This window comes from Mirounga angustirostris, unplaced genomic scaffold, assembly GCF_029215605.1.
Source record: "Mirounga angustirostris isolate CCGP_5_RB_7025 unplaced genomic scaffold, mMirAng1.0.hap1 SCAF_4, whole genome shotgun sequence".
Lineage (NCBI taxonomy): Eukaryota > Metazoa > Chordata > Mammalia > Carnivora > Phocidae > Mirounga > Mirounga angustirostris.
In genome coordinates, this window is record NW_026991712.1 from 171,176,927 (window position 1) to 171,202,637 (window position 25,711).

General features: G+C 45.9%; 1 protein-coding gene across 5 annotated transcripts in view; it reads right to left on the minus strand.

Moving 5' to 3' along the window:
- MAN1C1 (mannosidase alpha class 1C member 1) overlaps positions 1 to 25,711 on the minus strand; it is a 141,554-nt gene that overhangs the window by 53,930 nt on the left and 61,913 nt on the right. The window contains exon 4 of one of the 5 annotated variants that reach the window (XM_064589740.1): positions 21,347 to 21,561. The exons of 2 other annotated variants lie outside the window; for them this stretch is intronic. In XM_064589740.1, coding sequence (XP_064445810.1) covers positions 21,347 to 21,413 — 67 coding nt within the window. In that variant the 5' untranslated portion in view covers positions 21,414 to 21,561. Of the gene's footprint in view, positions 1 to 10,572; positions 10,594 to 21,346; positions 21,562 to 25,403; positions 25,543 to 25,711 lie in introns of those variants that run through there. 2 more of the 5 variants (XM_064589741.1, XM_064589742.1) reach the window with 2 other exon arrangements.

The following is a 25,711-nucleotide window of genomic DNA, read 5'->3' on the forward strand; positions in this document are numbered from 1 at the left end:
ACAGAGGCTCTGCAGGAGGAAGGAAGTTACACAGAATAATATCCTCAGAGGGACATATTGCATCCATGAAATAAGAAAGGGATGCTCAAAATAGAACATTCACAAAATAAAACAGAATTCTTGGAATTAATACACAGTTTGACAGAAATAAACTCAATAGAAGAATTGGAATATAAATTTGAGGAAATTTCTCAGAGCAGAACCAAAAAAATTTTTTTAAATGGTAAAGGGGCAAAGAGAGAGAAAATAGAAGAGAAATAAGAAACTTAGAGGACCAACTCAGGAAGTCTAACGTCCAAACTATAGGAATTTCAGAAATGGAGAAAAATGGAGGGAAGAAAATAATCAAAAAAATAATTCAAGAAAACTTCCCAGAACCAAAGGACATAGGTTTGCATACTGAGAAGGTCCACTGATTTCCCAGCATAGTGGCTAAAAAGAGATTCACACTAAGACACGTCATCATGAAATTTCAAAATATCATCAACAAACGTTAGATCCTATAAGCTTCCAGAGAAAAGACACAGGCCACATACAAGTCATCCGGTATCAGAATGGCATCAGGCTTCTCATCAGGAATGCCAGAAACTAGAAACAATGAACCAATTTCAAAATTCTGAGTAAAAATGACTTTTATCTTACAATTCTTTATTTAGCCCATTAGCAATTAAGCATGAAAGTAGAATAGAAAGATTTCCTGATTTTGAAAGTTTCAAATATTTTATCCCCTCAATTCTCCCCATTGCACTCTTTTCCAGGAAACTACTGGATGGTGTAAACCAAGAAAAAGGAAGATAAGAGATCCAGAAAATTGGGGCTTTAAAACAAGAGGGACTCATAGCTAACATCCTACTTAATAGTGAAAGGCTGAAAGTTTCCCCCTAGGATCAGGAACAAACAAGGACATCCACTTCTACTTAACATTGTACTGAAAATTCTAGACAGGGCAGTTAGGCTGGAGAGAGAAACAAAAGGTATCCACATTGGAAAGGAAGGAGTAAAACTATCTGCAGAAGACATAATCTTTTTGTTTGTTTTTTTAAATTCAGTTAATTAACATACAGAGTATTATTAGTTTTAGAGATAAGGTTCAGTGATTCATCAGTCTTATATACTACCCAGTGCTCATTATATCACGTGCCCTCCTTAATGTCCATCACCCTGCTACCCCATCCCCTCACGCCCCTCCCCTCCAGCAACCCTCAGTTTGTTTCCTATGATTAAGAGTCTCTTATGGTTTGTTTCCACAGAGGACATAATCTTACACATAAAAACCCTAAGGAATTGGGGCACCTGGGTGGCACAATCAGTTAAGCATCTGACTCTTGGTTTCAGCTCAGGTTGAGATCTCAGGGTGGTGAGATTGAGCCCTGAGTTGGGGTCTGCACTCATTACAGAGTCTGCTTGGGACTGTCTCTCCCTCTCCCCCTGCCCCTCCCCCACCCAAATAAATAAATAAATCTTTTTAAAAATCCTAAGGAATTTTAAAATCCTAAAAATTAAAAAATCCTAAAACACTATTAGAGTTAATAATAATGATTCTATTTACAATAGTACCAAAAAGAATAAAATACTCAGGTATACACTTAATAAAAGAATTTCAAGACCTGTACATCGAAATCTAGAAAACACTGTTGAGATAAATTAAAGAAGATCTAAATAAATGGAAAGATGTTCCATATTTGTGGACTAGAAGACTTTAATAATGACAATACTCCCCAAATTAATTCAATGTAAATGCCTATCAAAATCCCAGCTGGCTTTTTTGGTGGAAGTTGACAAGCTGATCTTAAAGCTCATAAGGAAGTATAAGCACTCATACGAGGAACAGCCAAACAATAGCCCAAACAATCTTGAACAAGGAGAACAAAGTTGGAAGACTCACACTTCCTGTTTTAAAAACTACAAAGCTGGGGGCGCCTGGGTGGCTCAGTCGTTAAGCATCTGCCTTCGGCTCAGGTCATGATTCCAGGGTCCTGGGATGGAGCCCCACATCGGGCTCCCTGCTCGGCGGGAAGCCTGCTTCTCCCTCTACCACTCCCTCTGCTTGTGTTCCTGCTCTCGCTCTCTCTCTGTCAAATAAGTAAAATCTTTAAAAAATATATATATATATTTACCAGACTTGTCCTGAAAGGATTTCCATTTCACTTTTGTTTTCCCAGGCCTTCTTGTCATGGAGGCACAGATGAGTTGTGAAAAGGACAGCTGCAGTACAGGGAAGGGTGGGAGAGGGAATGTGTCCAAATGATAGGTCAGGTCTGCTGGAAGAACTGACCAACTAGGGAATCCCCTCAAAAAGTGGAAAGTTGACTAGAGTTTGGTTCTTTGGTTCCCCTTGACTTGGACAGGAGCAAGTCCTGTTCTGTGCCTTTCTTCTTAAAGCACAGTGTCCTGATTAATGCTAATGTTAATCAAGTAGAGCCTTGCTACTGAAAAAATGTGGTCTGTTATCTAGCAGCATGGACATCACCTGGGAATTGTCTTAGAAATGCAGGTTCTCCGGTCCCACCCAGCTTTATTGAATCCAACACTGTTAACAAGATCCCCAGGTGATTCGTTTGCCTAATGGTTTAGAAGCAAGGAGTTAGGGGCGCCTGGGTGGCTCAGTCGTTAAGCATCTGCCTTTGGGCTCGGGTCATGATCCCGGGGTCCTGGGATCGAGTCCTGCATCGGGCTCCATGCTCATTGGGAAGCCTGCTTCTCCCTCTCCCACTCCCCCTGTTTGTGTTCCCTCTCTCGCTGTGTCTCTCTCTTCAAATAAATAAAATCTTTAAGAAAAAAACAAAACCGCAAACCTGTAATAATCAAGACAGTGTGATATTAGCATAAGGACAGGCCTGGAGATCAGTGGAATAGAGCTGATGGTCCAGAAATAAAATCTTACATTACAGTCAACTGCTTTTCAACAAGGACGCTAACACCACTAGATGGAGAAAGAATAGTCTTTTCAAAAAATAGTGCTGGGATAACTAGATATCCACACATAAAAGAATGAAGTTGGACTCCTACCTCACGCCATACACATCAAGCAACTCAAAATAGATCACAGTTCTGAAATAAGGGCTAAAACTGAAACACTTTTAGAAGAAAACACAGGAGTTCATGACGTTGGGTTGGGCAATGGTTTCTTAGATAGGACACCTCAAAAGTACAAGTAACCAAAGAAAAAACAGATAATTGGATTACAACCAATTTAAAACTTTTGTTGAAAACTAGACCATCAAGGGGCGTCTGGGTGGCTCAGTCGGTTAAGCATCTGCCTTTGGCTCAGGTCATGATCTTAGAGTCCTGGGATCAAGCCCTGCGTAAGGGAGCCTGCTTCTCCTTCTCCTCCCTACTCATGCTCTCTCTCACTATCTTGGTTGCGATCTCTGTCTCTCTCTCTCAAATGAATAAATAAAATCTTAAAAAAGAAAAGAAAAGAAAAGAAAACTATACCATCAAGAAAGTGAAAGACAACCCACAAAATGGAAGGAAATATTTACAAACTATATATCCAAAAGGGACTGGTTATCTGGAATATAGAAAGAACTCTTATAACTCAACAATAAAAAAAAGATAAATTACCCAATTAAAATATGGGCAACGGATTTGAGTATACATCTCTTCAAAGAAGATATACAAATGATCAATAAGCACACAAAAAGATGCTCAACATCATCAGGTGTTAGGGGAATGAAAATCAAAACCATGATGAGATCACTTCATTCCTACTAGGATCACTATAATAAAAAAGATGACAGACTATCACAGGTGTTGGCCAGGATGTGGAGAAATCAGAACTCTCACACACTGCTGGTGGCAATGTAAAATGGTGCAGGTTCCATTTGGCAGTTTCTCAAAAAAGTTCAACAAAGAGGCCTCCCATGACCCAGCAATTCCACTCCTGGGCATCCATACCCAAAAGAAATAAAAGCATTCGTTGACACAAAACTTTGTACATGAATGTTCACAGCAGTATTATTCATAGTAGCCAAAAAGTGGAAACAACCCAAATGTCCATCAGCTGATGAATGCATACATAAAACGCAGCAGATCCTTAATGAAATATTATTCAGCAATAAAGAGAAAGCGATGCATGCTACAACACAGATGAACCTTGAACACATGATGCTCAGTGAAAGAAGCCAGATGCAAAAGACCACAGACTGTATCGTTCCATTTTTACGAAATGTCCAGAAAAGGCAAAAGTACAGAGACAGAGAGTAAACTGGTAGTTGCCTGTGGCCGGGGGTGGGAATGGGCACAAGGTTTCTTTTTAGGCACCGAAAATGTAAAATTAGATTGTGGTGCTGTTTATACAGCTCTGTAAATATACTAAAATTCACAGAATCGCACACCTAAAAATGGGTGAATTTTATGGCATGTAACTTATATGTCAACATTAACTATTAAAAAATAAAATCAAGAGAGGCCAAAAGATCCCCAAAGAGCTGCTGTGCAGCAGGCCTGCAGGTCAAGTCTTCAGAACAGAGCAGGTCAGAGGTTTAAGGGGAGACTTCTTCAAGAGGAAGAAATCAATGCCACACCTAATGCCCTTGAACATGCTGAGAGGAATCTACACAGCAGGGAGAGTGTGGAGATGTGGTGGTAACTGTTACAAACAAGCGGCAAACAAGTGGGACAATTACAAACTGCAGAGAACAGGTATGTAGGAAAGAGAAGGGAGTCACACTGTATCGGGATCAGCCATGAAGAGCTGCTATGATGATGTTCAACACCGAATAATCAATAGTTCGTCAATATTTGGTAATAGAAGGAATGGAGAATGGGAAGTGTGTGTGTGTGTGAAAGAGAGAGACAGGGAGAGGGATGAGTGTATAAAGTAAATAAAGCTACAATGAGATATCAATATTTATCCACCAGAATAGCTAAAATTAAAAAACAAAAAAGGTCAACAATACCGAGTGTTGGTGAGGATGTGGAGCAACTGGAACTGGGGGCGGGGGATGGAAAACGGTACAGTTACTTTGAAAAAGAGTTTGGCAATTCCTTACAAAGTTAAACAGACACTTCATATAATGCCCAGCAATTCTGCTCCTGGGTACATGCAGAAGAGAAATGAAAATATACATCCGCACAACGATCTGTACACGAAGATACAAAGCAGACTTATTTGTAAGAGCCCCAGAGTGAAACAACCCAAATGCCCACCAGCTGGTGACCGGATAAACCAACTGGGGTCCACCCACACAATGGAACACTAGTGAGCAATAAAAAGGAGCAAACTACTGATATATACAACAGTGTGGATGAACCTCAAAAACATTATGTTAAGTGAAAGAGCAAGACATAAGAGTATACACTCATTTTATATTTATTATTATATTATGATTTTATTTTTAAGAAACGCCAGAAGGTTCAAACTAATCTAGATTGACAGGAAGCAGATCAGTGATTGCCTGAGCCAGAAGTTAAGGAAATATGAACTGCAATGGTGCATGAGGGAACTTTCAGAGGTAAAAAAAAAAAAAAAAGTTCCGTATCTTAATGTTGGCAGTGGTTAAAAGCATCTGTCAAAAGGCCTTGAACCATATGCTTAAAATGTACACATTTTACTGTACGAAATTATACCTCAATATAATTGATTAGTAAGTGGGGAAAAAAGGGATAGAGCTATTTGATTGGGGTTAAAACCAGGGAGACTTCATGGAGGAGGTCGTGTGTCAGCTTGGTTTTTAAAAATGAATTTGAGAGACATACAGAAGAAAGGGCAGGGACCTGTGTGCAGAACAAAAGAACAAACAAGTGTGGCCGAGTCTGTTAGCTGTTCCCTAATGTCCATTCTCCCTTGATTTCCAGAGAAACAGAAGCCACAGCTTTAGCTGAGCACAGGGCCATGAGAAGAGAGGCTCTGTCTTCAGCCTCCCTTGTAGCAAGGTACAAGCACGTGAGCACGTTTCGGGTCAACGGGATGTCAGTGGGAGTGGTGGATATGTTTGAAGGGCGGCAACATTCCTTCTCATCCTTGTTTTCCCTTCCTGCTTGCTGGGACGTGGACATGATGACTAGAGCCCGAGCAGCCACCTTGGATCACAAGGTAGAAGGCATCACTAAGGAGGAAGAGACGAACGGGAGTTGCTGTTGAGAGTGGAGCTACCATACCAGTCCTAGACTGACTGCCCAGACTTATAAGAGGGAAATAACTTCTATTCTGTTTAGGCCACTGCTATTTGGGGTTTTCTTTTAGTTCCAGTAGGATTCCATCCTAAGTAAGAAAATGAGCAGAGGCATAACAGTGAAGTGCTCTTCTCCCAGGTTTAGGCTCTCCCAGACACCACCAGTAGGATTTGTCTACACTGCTTGGGGACTGGGCCCTGGTGCTCCCCATCTTTCTGCTTTCAGGGCTGGCACACAGCGGGTTCTCAGGAAAAACATCGAGTTGTCTGTAAGACCATGATTCAAGTTCCAGCATGATGTTATAGACTGAATGTTTGTGTCTCTCCAAAATTCATATGTTGAAACCCTAACCCCTAAATGATGGCATTTGGAGATGAGGCCACTGGGAGATAATTAGGGTTAGACAGGTCATGAAGGTGGGACCCTCTGATGGGATCAGTGTCCCCGTAAGAAGTGATGCCAGAGAGCATGCTGTCCTTCTGTCTCTCTCCCTCCCCTGACATGTATACAAAGAAGTCAGGTGAGATGTGAGCACACAGCATGACTGTACCAGCCTACAACCCAAGAGAAGAGGCATCAGAATGAAGCTCATGTTGTGGGCACCTTGATCTTGGACTTCCAGACTCCGGAACTGTGAGAAATAAATTTCTGTTGTTTAAGCCACCAGTCTATGGTATGTTGTTACAGCAGCCCCAGTTAACTAACATACACAAGACAGACCGAGCTTGCTCTCTGTGCGCAGGGCCTCCACCCTCCTGGTCACCACTGTAACCCTTGTACCTAGCTCCAGAAGATGTGCTGTGGGATCTCAGGTATTTGTGGAAGGAAAGAATGAAAAGCTGATGTAGCAGAAGCCTGAGGTTTCAAAGGTCAGTATCCACACATCCTTCTTTAAATCGCCTTCTGGGTACTTCTTCCCCTCCTTCACTCCTAGTCTATGTCCTTCTTGGGGTGGGACCATCCAGACCCTGAGAAAAGGGGATGATCATGTGATCCAGACTTCAGCCAATCCACACCTTTCATTTCTCTGGAAATAAGGATTAGTCAGGGACAGACAGAGCCATGGGCCCAACTAAAGCTTATCAGAGCTAATCTTGGGACTTCCTGAAACAGTTAAGAAAATGGCACGTTGGTATCCCAATGTGGTTTTGATTTGAATTTCCCTGATGGCTGATGATGATGAACATTTTTTCACCTTACACCAGTTAGAATGGCAAAAATGGACAGGGAAAGAAACAACAAATGTTGGAGAGGTTGTGGAGAAAGGGGAACCCTCTTACACTGTTGGTGGGAATGCAAGTTGGTACAGCCACTTTGGAAAACAGTGTGGAGGCTCCTCAAAAATTTAAAAATAGAGCTACCCTATGACCCAGCAATTGTACTCCTGGGTATTTACCCCAAAGACACAGATGTAGTGAAAAGAAGGGCCATATGCACCCCAATGTTCATAGCAACAATGTCCACAATAGCCAAACTGGAAAGAGCTGAGATGCCCTTCAACAGATGAATGGATAAAGAAGATGTGGTCCATATATACAATGGAATATTACTCAGCCATCAGAAAGAATGAATACCTAACTTTTACATCAACATGGATGGGACTGGAGGAGATTATGCTAAGTGAAATAAGTCAAGCAGAGAAAGTCAATTATCATATGGTTTCACTTATTTGTGTAACCTAAGGAATAGCATGGAGGACACTAGGAGAAGGAAGGGAAAAATGGGCGGGGGGGAATTGGAGGGAGAGATGAACCACGAGAGACTATGGACTCTGAGAAACAGAGTTTTAGAGGGGAGGGGGGAGGGGGGATTGGTTAGCCTGGTGATGGGTATTAAGGAGAGCACATACTGCATGGAGCACTGGGTGTTATACAAAAACAATGGATCGTGGATCACCACATCAAAAATTAATGATATATTGTATGGTGACTAACATAATAAAATTAAAAAAAAAAAAAAAAGAAAATGGCACGTTTATGCCACACACAAATTGGGTGGATGGAAGCTAGAGTAGCTGTAGCCAAATTGAGAAAGTGGATCACAGGGGCAGAGAAAGAAAAACTGTGTCTTAGTGACTTCATCTAATCCCTGGATCAAGCTGTGCCTGAAGTGCAATCCTAGTGATTTCAATCAAGTGACCTAGTAAATTCCTTTGGGCTTAAACCAAATGGGCTTGAGTCTTTGTTTTTTGTTTTTGTTTTGTTTTGTTTTGTTTTTTTGCAGCTCAGAGAGTGCAAACTAATACAGTTGACCTTGAGGGTCAATGTCACCCCTAAAATACATCATCTTGGGTATAGTGTTGTATTCTGATATAGGTACCAGGGCACCACCAGGTTGTTGCATTAACTCTACTTCCTTTTGCGTATAGCTGACTCTGAGAACTCAAACAAGGCCTTCTTGATTTACCTGGTATGTGACATTGTAAACCAATCTCACATTATCAGCATTGCAAAAATTCCCCTATAAAAACACAGGAGTCTAAAATGTTAATCTGGGAATTAGTGGACATTTATCTTCTTTTGGATCAGTATAATTTCCTCCCATTTTTTTTATCTGTTTTCTGAGCCATCTCATTTATCTAAGCTTTCAAAAGCTCATGCAAAACACATAATGCACTTCAGCTACAAAAATCAATGCTCAGGACGTGTTTTTACCAGGATTGCTACAGAAATTCTTATACTGCTTTTCTGAGGCCTTATTATCAAAATTTTGATTCATGAATAGAGCCAGAATAGTTTTACTTATCAACAAAGAGTTTCCCTAATTATCAAATCAGGGGGAAAAAGTAATTAAAAAAATACACTCTTTTTTATTTTTAAGGGGAAGATTTATATTGGCTTGGGTTTCAAACAACCCTCTTTCCCTCCAACCACCCGAGACAACTGACTGACTTTAATTAAAGACCATTTACCCTGGGAATGGATTGCTTGCTGCAATTTGTACTGAAGAGACACATTTGCAGACAAATGGATTGCAGTCCTTAGATTTTGCTCCAACGACAAAAGAAGTGATTATGCTCCCCCATCACTTCCTCTCTGAAGAACTCTATTAAGAGAATAATTTGAACGGACTCTTCTGCTACTCTGCATTTTAAAGTGTGATCTATTTCAGCACCACCACCATTTTTCCCCTTTTAAAAATAAGTGATATTTAAGGAAAAATGCCAGCTGGGTATATATTTGAGGAGGGGCTATGGGAAACACAAAGGTTTATCTAACTCCCTCTGAAGCTCAGTTACTTGCAAGTGCTGAGTAACCTGTAGCCTTGGTTCACGGCTGCAAATAGCAGACAGAGACAGTCCTAGAGCACAGGAGGGGACTAATCAAATTCACATGCAGACCCAGGACACCTTGTTCTATTTTTCCATTTCCTGCCTGCCCAGTGCTGGAGGGGTTTGGATGGGGCTGTCTAACTCCAAGTCATGGAGTTTAACTGTTGGGCCCTACGGCCCCCTGATTTGTATGTGGTCTAAAGAGGCCCATGGATCTGTCTCGGAATTGGGCTGAAGGAAGTCCAAACTGCAGGAAGCTCTCTGCAGTTTGTGTTAAAACAAATCCAGAGGTGCCTTCTCCATGACTCCATAAACACCCGTGTCTGCTGCATCATAATGCTCTGTCTGTTATGCTCAAGGCCGGAGCGTGTCTTGAAAGCAGGGGCTGACCTACCTCCTTGGGGCTTAGCTCAGTAGCTGGCACACAAGTCGTGCTCAATAAATGCAGAATGGGTAGCTGAGTAAAACCGTGTCTTTAATTCTGTCCATTTGGATCTGAGCTCCGCACCAACAGTGACTGGGTGCCTGGTCAATTTATCCCAAATCCAGGAAAGGCGCATCTAGCCTGGGCCTGAGATGGTGGGGATCCTACCTTTTTTTCTCCCACAGTGACCCAGGAGCTCTTTGACTTCAGAGGTGTTAGAGTAGGAAGGAATCCGAGTGTGGTGGATTGCAAAAGCAATCCCGATTCTCCACCCTTCCCTGTACCCACGCCTTCGGCACCGTGACTTAGCAGCTGCTTCCATCAAGAGATGGAGTCCTATTTCCTCGGCCCTTGTATCTAGGCTGGGCTTTTAACTTGCTTGACCAACAGAAAGTGAAGAAAGTGATAGTGTGCTAGTTCTGAGCCCGGGTCTTAAGAGGATATGCATGCTTCCACCTGTTCTTTCAGACCCTGTACCTGTCATGAGAAGAAGTCTGGGGCCACATGTAGCAAAGCTAGGTCATCCCACCAAGGCCATCCTAGACCAGCTGGCCCCCAGGTGACCTACCAGATGCCTGTGGACACATGAGAAATAATAAATGGTTTTTGTTTGAAATCACTGAGTTGTGGGATGGTTCATTATACAGCAATAGCTAACCGATACACTGAATTCGACATTCTTGAGGCCCAGAGAAGAGAGATCTTCCCTAAAACCACATCTGCTGGTGACAAGAATCCAAGTGTGGGAACCACTCACCCAGGGCCTTTCAACTCTCCTGAACACTGATCTTTCTTCAAGAAGCCGTATCTTCCATCTTCCTAAGTCATTAACCCTCAGGATCCAAACAGAGGGCAGGAGCAGGTACACGAAAGTCATCAGCACCCATGTAGAGGCAAAGCAGATGTCATACCTCTGAGGTTCTAGCATCATGTTCCTAGAAAGCCATTGGGTTCCGTGCATTGTAACCATGTATTCTGCCATGAAAATCAAACCACAAGGACCTTTTCTCAATTTGCAAAAAATTACGGAAACCAATAAAATTTCAATATTAAAAGTAATCTCTGAAAGGCACTGAGAACAGCATTTGGCACGTAGTAAATTTCAATGTTCAATGAATGTTAGCTATTATTATTAAATTCTCCTCTCACAAATTGTTCTTAAACCTTTGGTGCCTGCTGCCCTTTGTCAGCCCGCAGGCAGGGGAATGAATAATAACAGGCAGCGTTAACATCTATTGAGTACCTGTGTAGGCCAGGCCTGTTACATACATCACTGCAGTTACCAACCCCATCTTACAGATGAGGAAACTGAGACTTGGCGGGATGGATCTGCCCCCGGTTAGTGAAGCTGGGGAGCGGTGGCGCAGGGGTCACCCCAGCTGTCCGATGCAAGCCTGTGGGGAGCACAGACCACGATCACTCCTCTTTGTTCTCTCTTCTGCTTAGCCCAGAGTGGGGATTGAACAAAAGTGCAGAATTAACAAATACATAAATCCCAAGTGAGACTCAAAGAGGCTAGGGTTTGCCTCCCACCCCCTACCAGAGGGGCTAAAATTTAGAAGACTGACAATGTATTTTTTTTAATATTTTATTTATTTATTTATCAGAGAGAAAGAGAGAGAGAGAGCACAAGCAGGGGGAGCGGCAGAGGCAGAGGGAGAAGCAGGCTCTCCGCCGAGCAGGGAGCCCGATGCGGGGCTTGATCCCGGGACCCTGGGATCATGACCTGAGCTGAAAGCAGACACTTAACCGACTGAGCCACCCGGGCGTCCGTAGAAGACTGACAATACTAAGCATTGGTAAGGATGTGGAGCAACTGGAACTCTCACGCACCATCTCCCCCACCCTCTACCCCCTCACCAGATCCCAGGCTCTTGTACTTGAAAGGACATTTGTTGTAACTAAGAGGGCAGGGCCAGCAACCATGTCTGACTGATGAACACAACTGAAGAGGCCTTACAGAGTTGTGGTTTATAAGCATGGATTTTAGAGGCGGAGTGAACAAGAAATATCTGTGAGCCTTTAGAGCACTAGTCTGATCCCGCACTGTTACTTTCTATAGGACTCATTCACGGCTTTGGCAGACTTCACCAAGCACCTGCTATATGCTAGCATTGAGACCCTGGAGCTGCTGTGTTAGGGCTGCAATGTAAGTAGATGGTCCTATTGGAATTTTCTAAACTCAACCAGCCTGCCTGGTCTTCGGTCATGGCCTCTAAAGGCTTCACCAGGTCCCCAGGTGTCCCTGCTCTTTGAGAGCAGGACATGTCACTTACCATCCAAGCCTCATGGTCTTAGAATAACCGAAGCTACAGGGACTGCCATCATACCTGACCTTCGTTTCTCAAGTGGGAAAGCCCATTCCCTCCCTGGCACATAGAAGCCTAGGGATTTTCCCTATTAATAGACTGAATGTTTGTGTCCCCCCAAATTTCATAGGTTGAAATCTTAACTCCCAATGTGATGGTATTAGGAGGTGAGGCCTTTGGAAAGTGATTAGGTCATGAGGGTGGAGCCCTCATGAATGGGATTAGTGTCCTTAGAAAGGGGCCCCCTGGAGAGCTCTCACCCCCTCCTACAATGTGAGGACACAGAGAGAAGACAGCTGTTTATGAACCAAGAAGCCAGCCATCAAGCAGACAATGAATCCACTGGCACTTTAATCTTGGACTCCCAGCCTCCAGAACTGTGAGAAATAAATGTTTGCTCTTCAAGCTACCCAGTCTGTGATATTTTTGCTCTAGCAACCCCAACTGACTAAGGCAGGTGCCATCTGGTGGGGGCAAGATGATCTTCCATCCATCTCCCTTGCTTAGTGCCCTGGGGTTACTCAGTCCGGTGATCACTGGCTGGGTTTCAGCTGGGCAGACCTACAGACTCCCACTCTCCTAGGCTCAGGAAAATGCAAATGCCCAAGCCCCATTTGGAACTGAATATGAAGTTCATCTCGGACTTTCTCAGATACTTCCCAAGACAGTGACCCTTTGAGATGGACTCTCATCGCCTCAGGTTCTAAGATCCTATAAGCAGCTGTCCAACATTTTATATTTAAAAAATACTGTCCTATGATCCTTCTTACTTAATCCTTCTAACCCTAATCCTTTGAGGATGGCCAGACTCAGGAAATAGTCCACTGAGGTCTGAGAGGTGAATATCTGGCGTAGGCTCACACAGGCTTCCCGCCTGACTCAGTCCAGTGCTCTTTCCACTATATATCTCATATCCTCTCATAAATAAGGTGTGGTGGGAGCTTTTGTGTGTCATCTCCCCACAACTAGATGAAATGGTACTGCGCCCATTTTACAGGTGAAGAAACAAATCCACGGAAGCCGGGTAATTTGCCCAATGTAATGATGATAACAAATGGCAAAGCAAAATTCAAACCCATGTTTTGAATCTCCACAGCAGCAGGCAGAGACCCAACTTTCTAGAAACAGAGTTTACTGGGGTCCCAGTCTGGTGAGAGACAACAAATCAGTAGGACATGATACTGCGTGGTTCAGGCGCTGGTTCCTGAAAGCCGCTCTCAGATCAGGGAACGTGAGCTAGCTTGTCAAAAGGGCCACCGTGAAAAAGAGTCACTTGTCTCACTCTAGTGGTTTGGTTTTGTTTTGTTTTTAACCATATAAGTTTTGAGGTCAAATAAGATGAGACTATCACTCTAGAAGGATGCAAGGCTGTCCTGGAATTACAGCTCTAGTATGTCTTATTATCCCAGGTCACCGTGGGGAATTCTGTCCCCAAATACTTATTTTGGCTGGAGAACTTCATCCCCTCTGTGCTTTGGGGTACAAGTTAGTGTTCCTGGCCCTGGGGAAACAGGAAGAATCCAACTGGGGTACCGAGTGTAGCTGTCAAGGGAATACCTTTTCCATCAAGGGAGCCCTGGCCCAGCACAGTTTGCAGCTTCTGAGCAGTTCAGAGAGAAATGAACAAGAACAGCCTCTTCTCCACAGCCGGGTGGAGACTTCTGACATGGTCTGTCCCAGTCACCTGCAGATGGGAACCAGACGCCCGTGCTGGGGCAGGGGCTGGAAGCGCCTCCTTTGTCCTCCCGACCCCCGACCCCCGTTTCCCCACACCCGCATCCTGTTTGCAGCTGTCTTCCCCGTGAGATTATGAGCAATGTAAGGGCAGGGCCCAGGTCGGCGTTCTCTCTGAAATCTCCGTGTCTAACCCAATACTGGGAACTCTGCAGGAGTTCAACGATGGCTCGTTGAATAAATAAGTGAAAGAATGAATGAATTGTACGTCCTGTCCACTGACTGTTTCCTTGTTCCAGGGGCCCTGATGGGGACAGGTGTGCTGAGGATGAGGAGGACGAGGAGGACGCAGAGGACGAGGAAGATGTGAACCTGTACAAGGTTATATCGGAGCCTGGGCAGCAAGAGCAGACACTGACCTTTTCAACCTCAAAGCCTGCAGTGGTTTTTCCCAGTTGACCTAAGCCCTCAAATGCATTTTCTCCTCCAGATCCTGTTACTTCAGAGGCAAACCAATTCTCTGGTTAAGTAAAAAGGATGTGAGCCGATTTTCCATTGATTGTCATCCCCCCAGGGGCTTTACAGATAAAGCCCCCCAATCTGGGCTCTGCAAGGAACGCTGATGGGCCCAGTGGCAGCTGGATGGGAGGTTCAGGGGCCTGAGCTTTGAGCAGCCTGATTTTCGTGCTTTGGAAATCTCTGCCGTTGTAGAATGGCTTTTCTATATTGGCATTTCCGCTCCTTGGGTTTTAAAGAATGAGAAATCTGTGGCTGATCACATATTCAGCAACCAAGTACACTTATTCAAAGACCTAAATTGCAGAAATAACTCGTGTGATTATTTGAATGAATATGAGTCTGGATCATCAAGCTCAGTGTATGGATAAATCAAGAAGAGCTAGCTGGGCCGAGGGGAGGGCAAACCCTCCCCATCAGGCTCTTCCCCTGGGCCAAGACACCCTTGCCCTGCAGGCGTGCAAGATGGGAATCCTTGAACCTCTGCTCCTTGGAGATGCTGTGCCCTGATCTGCCTATGTGACATGACCAGCCACATCCTGTGCCCCAGCTCCAGGGCAGAGCCTTAAGGACTGAGGCAGCTAGAATCTGATTATCCCCAAAGGGATGAGTTAGGCAAAGTGAGGGTCATGAAAAGAGCACCCCGGTCTCACCTCAGAGCCATCAGCTTGTCTTAGTGCTCTCTGGTGAGTCCTGCAAAACAGGCCGCACCTTCTGGGCTCTGGCCTTGGACTGCCCAGTCTAGAAGCAAACCTCTATGGCCCCCAGTCTGGAATCTGCCTCTTTTTTTTTTTTTTTATTCTTATGTTAATCCCCATACATTACATCATTAATTTTAGATGAAGTGTTCCATGACTCATTGTTTGTGCATAACACCCAGTGCTCCATGCAGAACGTGCCCTCCTCAATACCCACCACCAGGCTAACCCATCCTCCCACCCCCCTCCCCTCTAGAACCCTGTTTGTTTTTCAGAGTCCATCGTCTCTCATGGTTCATCTACCTCTCCGATTTCCCCCGCTTCATTCTTCCCCTCCCGCTACCTTCTTCTTCTTTTTTTTTTCTTAACATATATTGCATTATTTGTTTCAGAGGTACAGATCTGAGATTCAACAGTCTTGCACAATTCACAGCGCTTACCAGAGCACATACCCTCCCCAATGTCTATCACCCAGTCACCCCATCCCTCCCACCCCACCCCCCACTCCAGCAACCCTCAGTTTGTTTCCTACGAGTAAGAATTCCTCGTATCAGTGAGATCATATGATACATGTCTTTCTCTGATTGACTTATTTCACTCAACATAATACCCTCCAGTTCCATCCACGTCGTTGCAAATGGCAAGATCTCATTCCTTTTGATGGCTGCATAATATTCCATTGTATATATATACCACATCTTCTTTATCCATTCATCTGTCGATGGACATCTTGGCTCTTTCCACAGTTTGGCTATTGTGGACATTGCTGCTATAAACATCGGGGTGCACGTACCCCTTCGGATCCCTACTTTTGTATCTTTGGGGTAAATACCCAGTAGTGCCATTGCTGGATCATATGGTAGCTCTATTTTCAACTTTTTGAGGATGGAATCTGCCTCTTGCTCACAGCATTCTTTTCCCACTGTACTCCCTGTCGAGGGCTCAGGCTGCCTTACGTTGCCCACCTGTCCCCAGAGTGGCCTGTGAGGATTCCCCCCAGCCAGAGCCCAGCTCCCGAGAGGAACCTGCTCTTAGAAGAGCCCACAGGCTGGCCAAGCTTGCTGAGCTGTGCAGAGACACTCCCTTCTTCCCTAACAGGGGCCTCTAGTCGCTTCAACTGCCTGGCTCTGGACGGTTCCCTAGAAGGCACTTCCCAGGGACTGAGAACCACGTCTAGGTCACAGCGGCACCACCAATTCTTCTTTTCCTGTTCCTATTACAGGACTGTGGGTGTGAGGGAATTCTGAGAGGGCAGGCCTCAGGCAAGGCAGGCATGGAGATGCGCGAAAGGAAGTAGGGGACAGGACTCTTACACCACACAGCGGGAGGCTAAGCAGACCTAATGTTTTGTATCAGAAGCTTCTGGGGTCAGAGAGCTTGGGTTCCAATCCTGGCTCTGCAGTGTACCTGCTGCATGATCCTGACCAAGGTATATAACCTCTCCTGGCCTCAGTGTCCTCATCTGTAAAATGGGGATATTTCTGCATAGGATCATTTGTAGGATTCAATAAATAATATATGTAAAGTGCTCAGCAGAGTGGCACGTGGTCAATGCTTGAACATGTTAGCTAGTCCTGTTCTAAAAACTAATCCTAAGAAAACATTAGGACATGTATGTAAAGATTAGTGAGCTGAATTAGGAAATTCATCTTACCAGTGCTTAGAATGGCAAAAAATCAGAAATAACCTAAATGCCTGGTAAAAGAAATAAAAAAAATATATATATAATGTGTGTATATATATATGTGTGTGAATACACACACACATACATATCGAGTCCATTCATACAACAGAATACCACGTAGCCATTAAATATGACAACATAGGTGTTTCGTGTTTAACAGCTTAAAAAGGTGATCACAAAAACGGAGTGAGAAAAGATCACAAGACAGTGTTTATTGTATGATTCTATTTATGTAAAAATACATATTTATATCTATTTATTTTCATGGGGACGTATCTGGAGAGATGCATGAAACTACGGGATGTCTGGGTGGTGGGACTTCAGGAGCTTTTCTTTCTGGTTCTTGTAATTTCTCATTTCTCTACAATGGGCATGTGTTACGTTTATCATTTTTGGAAAAAAAGAGATGGAGTAACTGTAAGGGTAGAGAAGGATTTTCACATTCAGGTAGTTCCAGCATGGATAAAGGGATTTGTTCAAACTTCATCACTCTCCAACTAAGAAGAGACACCTGGAATGGCAGCCTTAAGAAGAGGGAAAGTCCCACGTTTCAAGGTTTGGTGTCTGAGAAGAGTAGCTTAAAATGAAAGGGTCTCCAGCAGCCCTCCCCCATCACCCCATCCTGTGGGACACCAGCCTTGACAGGAACAAACCAGACGTGAAACCTGCCTTCCTCTTAGGGAACGCAAAATCGGGGTATCAGAACGACAACAAATTTCTCGCCAAGAGACCCTTCCTGCTGAGATGAGAAAATGCGGGGCACAAATCAGCTCTTCTGGAAGGAGGAGGGACGTTTTCACAGGATCAGCTGCAGGTCAGGGAAAACTGCAAAGTCTAAACGTTTTTCATGTCATAACTTTGTCAGCTGTGCTGAAGTTGACAAGATGCTTACTCAGCACCCCAAGACACGTGCCAAATTGAAGTAGCTGAATGTGTAAGCTATCCTAACTACTGAGATTCTTTAGCAAGCTCGTGCCCAGAGGCCGGCTGCACAGCCCCGCTGCCCTGGGACGGGGGTCTCAGGACAGGAGTCGGATTGATTAAATCACCGGCCCATTCCCAGGACCTGTACTGTGGTCGGTGCCAGTGGTGGATGTGAGGGTCTGTGCCTGCCTTCAGGAAGCAGCTTCTACTGCAGAGCATGTTCTTCAAAGAGGAAAACAGGAATCCAATTGACCTCACAAAGGGAACGTGGGGGATTGGACGCAGGAAGAAAGATAAAGGGGATGGCTGATCTAGAGACTGTGGTGCCTCTTAGCTGTGGGAGACAGAAAGGGGCTGATATTTCCTACTTTCCTGGCAGGACTGTACTGGTCAGAGAAGGGAGCTGGGGTATGCGGAAGGGTAAGGAGCAAGGTCAGTGTGTGTGTGGGGGGGGAGTGAGGGGTGGGGGGTGGGGGGAGGTTGTGCGCCTGGGCATTACAGTGAGCTCCAGCAGGGGAAGGTGGGGATTGGGGATTTGGGACCCAGCAGCGCCCAAGAAGATGGGCCATGTGTGATAATAAAGCTCCTTTGAGGCTTTCTTATTAAAAGCATCCCGGGCGCCTGGGTGGCTCAGTTGGTTAAGTGACTGCCTTCGGCTCAGGTCATGATCCTGGAGTCCCAGGATCGAGTCCCGCATCGGGCTCCCTGCTCGGCAGGGAGTCTGCTTCGTCCTCTGACCCTCCTCCCTCTTATGTGCTCTCTCTCATTGTATGTATGTATGTATGTATGTATGTATGTATGTATGTATGTATAAATAAATAAATAAAGCAAGCAAGCAAGCAAGCAAGCAAGCAAGCAAGCATCCCAAATCCTTTCCCTGGTGATGCAGGGATTTGGGGCTGACAGACAACCACACTCCCAGCCCCTTCTCAACCACACTTCAGAAACAGTTCAAAGTTACACCAAGAATAGCCTGTGTTACCTGAGGGTAGGATTAGCCCCAAGTACTACAGGGCTGGAAGGCACCCCTTTACACAACTGCTCTGCCTGCCATTTGCAAATGCCATGTTCATCAAACATCTGCTGAATGAAAACCCCTAGACATGCTGGTCACTCCCACAGCGGCCCAGGCCCCCGCAGCCCTCCTGTTGAACTGGGGGCCTGCCACATCCGACAGGGTGGGAGCTCACCTACGTGGCAGACTCAACACCCAAGGGGGCTCACTCTCACCAAAGGCATTACCTGGGCTAACAGGGCTATGGGCAGGGTACCAACCACTTCAGGAATGACAGACTTAGGCCCAGGAGGGTCCTGTGGATCCTAACCCAGTCTGTGTATCAGAACCATTGACAGATTCTATTTTTAACACAGATCCCTGGGCCAGCTACAGACTACTGAATCAGAATTCCTGGGGATGGAACCTGGAAATCCATGTTTGCAAATGTCCAGTAGGTAGTTTTGATGTCTTCCCCTGCTTAAGAGCCATAACTTGGCCCAAGCTGCTCATTTCATAGATAGTGAGACTATCCCAGGGAGGGGTGGGAAAAATGCTTTGTCCAAGGTTACACAGACAATCACTGTTTCCCTGGACAGCTCTGACAATACTGATGGTAAAGATGATAAGGTGATGATGATGATGGCAGCCTCTACCATTTATTGGTGCTACTCTAAGCCCTGCACATGTATTAACTAATTGAATTCTCACAACCGCTCTATGAAATAGGTACTGTTATTCCTGTTTTTTTCCAGGAGAGGAAACTGTGGCTCAGAGAGGTTAATTCACTTGCCCAAGGTCACACAACTAGGAAATGGAATCAAAGCCCTATGTTCCTATCCAATTGGCAAACCTGCCTCAAATCACCAGGACCCTGACTCAGGGGTTTTGCTCCTCTCCAGTCTGTGGGTTGAGCTGCAGGGTCTGGGATGTTTCTGGGGAATGGTCTCAGCTCAGCTTTGCATGCTGACCTCTGGAGCCTGGGGGAGCCCAGAAGGTATATCTCATTTGCCAAGGGACCTGCTTTTGCATGTATACCCTGGTCTGGGCATGGTTTATGTCTGTGGAGTTCAAGGTCCTTCAGATAAAGCCATGCTGTGGGTAGCAAGAAGGACCCACTGCTGGATGTGGGCAATAACAGGAGATACAGCTTTTCCCAGTCCAGCCAGACCCCTGTGACACCCTCTTAGACTCTGGTTAGTGTCAGAGTCACCTGGGGTATCTGGGATTTTGTCCTCCTTGGTTTGGGGAAGATAAGTAACTACATTGGCTTTGCTTTTAATGCAGGGAAGAGGGATGTAATGGACAAAGGCTGAGCAGTGTCAAAAGAAGAATGTCACAGCCTCCTTCTGATGCGGTTTTGGAATACAGGTGAGGTTTGGTGGGGTGGGGTCTGGAACCAACAACCAAGAAAGAATTCTTGAGACATCTTTGGTGCAAAAAGGTGGTTTTAGGGATGCCTGGGTGGCTCAGTTGGTTAAGCGTCTGCCTTTGGCTCAGATCATGATCCCGTGGCCCTAGGATCAAGCCCCACATTGGGCTCCTTGCTCAGCAGGGGAGCTTGCTTCTTCCTCTCCCTCTCCCTCTGCTGCTCCCCCTGCTTGTGTTCTCTCTCTCTGACAAATAAAATCTTTTTTTAAAAAGTGGTTTTATTAGGGGCCCCTGGGTGGCTTGGTTGGTTAAGCATCTGCCTTCAGCTCAGGTCATGATCCTGGGGTTCTGGAATCAAGTCCTGCTTCAGGCTCCTTGCTCAGCGGGGAGCCTGCTTTTCCTTCTCCTCCCTGCTCATTTTCTCTGTCTCTCTCTCTCAAATAAATAAATAAAATCTTTTTTTTTTTTTTAAAGGTGGTTTTATTAAAGCACGGGGACAGGACCCATGGGCAGAAAAAGCTGCTATAGGGTCAAGAGGAATGGCTGACTATATACTTTGGAGCTGGGGGAGGTAAGGAAAAAGGGAAGTTTTCAAAAGAACTTTCATATGCTAAGGAGGACCTACGGGATACAGCAGGCCTTGCTATTATCAAACTAAGGTTGTTTTCCCTCTAGTAAGGCATTAACATTAAGACAGTTGGGAGCTTCCTGGAGGAATGTCACACAGATCCCACCCAGGAGTGGGGGGTGGGGAGGGAGGTTGCAGGGTGTCAGCTTGTGCTTTGTCCTCAGCTAGCCTTCTGCTCCCTCATCACTTCTAATCAATGCACCCACATGGACCCTTCTTTGCCATTCACCTTTACCACTGGAGACCCCCAAAGCACCATCTGGGTCTGTGCCATACCAGGGACGCACAAGGCAGATTACGCAGGAAGTCCTGGCCCACGGGGGGTTCACAGTTCCAAAGGCAGAGGAAACAGAACATGTGGGCTTTGGAGGTAGGCATGCCTGGGTTTGAACGGCCACTCTGGCTCTTGGCAGGCTTGGACAAGTTACTTCTCTCAAAGTCTCAGTGTGCTTGTCATCACAACACCTACTTCAAAGAGGTACCAAGGGGAAGACAGGAAACTCAGGAGAAGGTAGCTGTGCAAGCAGGTGGGCACCTGGGGACATGCCCTCCCCACCCCACACTAACGGAGACAAAGACCCTGAGTTGTTTAGGTGCCAGCTTTCAGGACAACTATGAGAAGGAAGGAATTCTTCCCCCCGAGTCAGAGTGGTAAGCAGGCTTTCGGGACACCCCCCCGCCCCCGGCAAAGGACACAGAAGCAGGGCTGCATTATGACTTTTGTTGGCCCTACCTTCATAAAAAAATATATTTAAAAATGATCTTTTAGGGACGCCTGGGTGGCTCAGTTGGTTAAGCATCTGCCTTCGGCTCAGGTCATGATCTCGGGGTCCTGGGATGGAGTCCTGCTTCAGGCTCCTGGCTCCGCGGAGAGTCTGCTTCTCTCTCTCCTCCCCCCACCAGCTCGTATTCTCTCCGGTATCTCTCTCTCAAATAAATAAATAAAATCTTTAAAAAAAAAAAAAAAAAGATCTTTTACAATTGCATTTGTATAAAAATGAATATAACCCAGGCTAGATTCATTATTATATTCATTTTTGTCTTCTGATTTTAAGAGAAATGAAAATTACAATACTTCTGTGAGCTGTAGGCACTGTGTCTAATGAAGAAGTCAGCCCTGTACGGGGGCATCTTGGGTGCTGGGTGCTGGATGCTGGGACCAGGTCTTTTCCCTCCAAACCTGCTTCCTCCCACCCCACCCACTGCCCCCACCTCTGTCTCAGCGCCCACGCTCTACCCAGCATGACCTCGTAGGCCTGGCCCATGCTGTTGCCCCCCGTGACAGAGATTTCATTGACGTTTGGCAAAATCTACCCCCTGAGCAACTCTGGCACCCAAGAATCTGCCCCCTCCCATACGACTCTTCTAGGATGCACCAGCTTTGTGATCTGCCAGCAGTGAAATGTGGGGAACTTTATGAGAACTTTTCGAATAGTTTCAGGAACTTGCTGGGCAGCTCTCCTTGGGTACTGTCACCCTCTCCTACACCCGTGTAACTCAGGCATGGGTCCTTCCTGGCAGCACAGGCAGATGGCCTTGGTCTTCTCTCCAAGGAGCTCATGGCATCTTGTTCATTTTGCACCCTCTTCCCCACTCCATCCCCAGCTGGGAGCCTGGTACACAGTGGGTCCTCAATACAAAGTTGCAGAATTGAATTAAAACTTAAATAACCCCAACTCTACATGTCCCTAACAGCATTATCAGTTACTTGCTGCAAAACAACATCCAGATGCATTTCTGGGCAACTGCTATTTCAGGAACAGTGTTATTTGGGGAGCCGAGCCGTGCTGGCTGGGTACGGAGCAGGCCGAGGGCCTCTGCCACGGTGTCTCCCTTCCTCCCTTTCCTAATCATTTGCTTGGCCATCGGCAGGATTGGACAACAGCAATTATCCCCACATGGTCTATTCCCAGAATTCAAAGTTATTGGGGGAGAAAATGCAATTGTGCTTTTATCCAGTCATTAAAAAAACAAAACAAAACAGGAGCTGTGGATTTCAAACTGCCTTTCAGATTTGATGAAAAGAAAAACAAACTTGAGTATTAGCCCTAAATTGTGCTGACAACACACTTCCGGGTCTCTTTGTCCTCCTCCCTGTTCCCTTCAGAAGTTTTCAACAATTCCTATTGATCCCTGCCTGGTTCTCATGCCTGGGGAGAGCATGTCTGTGGAGCAGAAAACTGATCTGCCAGCCTGAGAGGCCCCGGGATGGGGAGGGTGCGGGGGGGGGGGGGGGAGTGACGTCCCTGCTCCCCCAGCCCAGAGGAGCGACCCTTGCTGGGTCCTCACCGGTGACCGTGATGTAGGAAAGACATTATTAGGGTTCGAAGCCGACGGCCAAGAAGGCATTCTTGAGATGTCTTTGGTGCAAAAAGGTGGTTTTATTAAAGCACGGGGACAGGACCCGTGGGGCAGGAAGAGCGGCATGGCAGCGGGGTCAGGAGAAGTGGCCCATTATATGCTTTCAAGTTGGGAGGGGGTCAGGGATAGTGTAAGTCTCTAAGGAATTTTGGAAGCAAGGTTTCTAGGACCTTGAGGGGGCTAGCTATTGTTGGGGAAAGGTCATTTATTACCGTCTAATAAAACCGGAGTCATGAGACCCTTCAGGTGTATATCAGGGGGCCATATGCTTGGGGGGTGATTGCCAACACGTATCTTGGAGGGTTTAGAGATAAAGGAAGTTTCCAGAGGAATTGTTATACGTTAAAATAGACTTACAGGATCCTGGGGCGGGGGCGTGGGGGGGGGGGGGTCAGGCTAAGACTACCTTTTGACCTTAGCAAAGTATTAACATTGAGGCAGTTAAATCCCTAGAGGAATGTCACCCTGCCTGTGTCAAGGACTTGTCAATGGGCTGTAGGTAGTAAGGAAATTTAATAGTTTTTCTTCTGCCTTTGTTTCCCACATCAACTGGTGCTGCACCTCCTCCCCCATCACTGAGCCCGCTGCCCACTCGGCCACACCAGACCTTCATCAGCCGGTAGCCCAATCACCTACTATTTCAGGACCTAGAAGTCACAGGAGAGTCGGTATGCCAGACGCCCACACTGTATGATGGGGAAACGAGCTCAGAGAGAGAATGGGCCTTGCCCGGGTCACAGAGCAGATCGGTGGCTGAGAAGCAATTAGAAGCCAGGTCTCCTGGATGGGGAGAAAACACCGGGGAGCTACATTCAGGGGACCCCATTTTTAGGCTAGCACTGCTTGTGTACGGTCTCTTACCACACCCCCACCTGCTCTGGCCACACCTGACATCTTTTAGGCCTCGAGGGGCCATGGTCTCGTTCAACGTTTCAAGCCCATCACTCCGAGAATGAATTAAAGAGTCCTCGGTGTGAGCACCTCACTGTACTCGTACTACCTTAGTTGAAACTACAAGTTCATGTATTTGTTTCCCCACTGGCCTGGGAGGTCTACATGGCTGTCTCTCTGTCTTGCTTCCTGCTGCTTCCCTCTGTGTTGAGAATAGTGTCTGGCACACTATCGCCTATGAACAATCGTAGACAAAGAAGTAGTCTCATATGATCCCAGTAACAATCCTATGAGATGCCAACCTCCCCATTCCACAGAAGAGAAAACTGAGGCTCAGAAAAGAGCCCTGTCCATTGTGACCCCTGCCCATTGAGTTGGGAGAGTCAGGATTTGGAGAATCCAAGTCTTCTGACCCCAGGTCAACATTTTCTTTATTACGACCCCCTTCCTGGCATAATAACCGAGCTAAAAAAGCTCCAGTTCGCACCATTTTGGACCTGTGTGTTACAGCTGTGGTGGGCTGGGGAGTAGAGAGGTCACCCCAATAGCACTGGAAGACAGCGTGGGGAGGGGGTAATGAAGGAAGACTTTGCTTATCATTCCTTCTGCTACAAGGAGCACTTGAGGCAGGCAGCCAGCCTGGGATCCCCAATTCACTCCTAGGTTGAGGCAGGAAGAACAGGGACCCTTCCAGACCAGGGCTCAGCAGGCAGTGCAGGGTAGCTCTGCTCCAGGGACCACATGCCTGGGAAGTTTGGGCTTTGAACAAAGGGCGTGGCATCTTTTTTTTTAGGATTTTATTTATTGATTTGAGAGAGAGAGGGAGAGAGAGAGCATGAGCAGGGGGGGAGCAGCAGAGGGAGAGGGAGAAGCAGACTCCCCGCTGAGCAGGGAGCCCAACGTGGGGCTCCATCCCAGGACCCTGGGATTATGACCTTAGCCGAAGGCAGATGCTCAACTGACTGAGCCATCCAGGCAACCCCGGTGCAGCATCTTGATTAAGAGGTAAATACTCAGTAGGAGGCGAAAATTAAGTATACTGACAACAACAAGCATTGGCGAGGATAATGGAGTGACTAGAACTCTCACACATGGCTGGTGTGACTACTGATCCGTTTATCCACTTTGCAAAACCGGCAGCATCCAACTAAAGCTCAACATACTAATACGGTATGACCCAGCAATTCAAATCCTGGGTAGAGCCCAACATAAGTGACTGCTTGTTTCCACCAAAAAGCATGTACAAAAGCATTTATAACCCTCAAATACTCCTGATGGGAACGTAAAATGGTGTAGCCACTGTGCAAAACAGTCTGGCAGCTCCTCAGAAGTTTATACACAGACTTACCATGTGATCCGGCAAGTCTCCTCCTAGACAGATACCCAAGAGAAATGAAAACCCACGTCCACCCAAAAACGTGCCCATGAATGTTCATAGCAGCATTATTCAGAATAGCCCAAAAATAAAAAATAAAAAGTAGACACAATCCAAATGTCCATCAACTGCTAAAAGGATAAATAAAATATGGTCTACTCACACGATGGGATATTATTTGGCAGTAGGGGAAATGAGGAACCGGTACGTGCCACCGTGTGGATGATCGGCGAAAAATGAGGCCCAGTGAAAGAAGTCAGTCACAAGAGACCAGATATCATATGATCCCTTTCATATGAAATGTCCAGAATAGGCAAATCTATGTAGGGAAAGAAAGTAGATTAGTGGTTGCCAAGGGATGGCAGGGGAGGGGGAGCTGGAGAGAGTGATTGCTGATGGGTATGGGGTTTGCTTGCAGTTGCCATGAACTGGAAACAAAAATGTCCAACAACAGAATGGTGGGTAAACTTG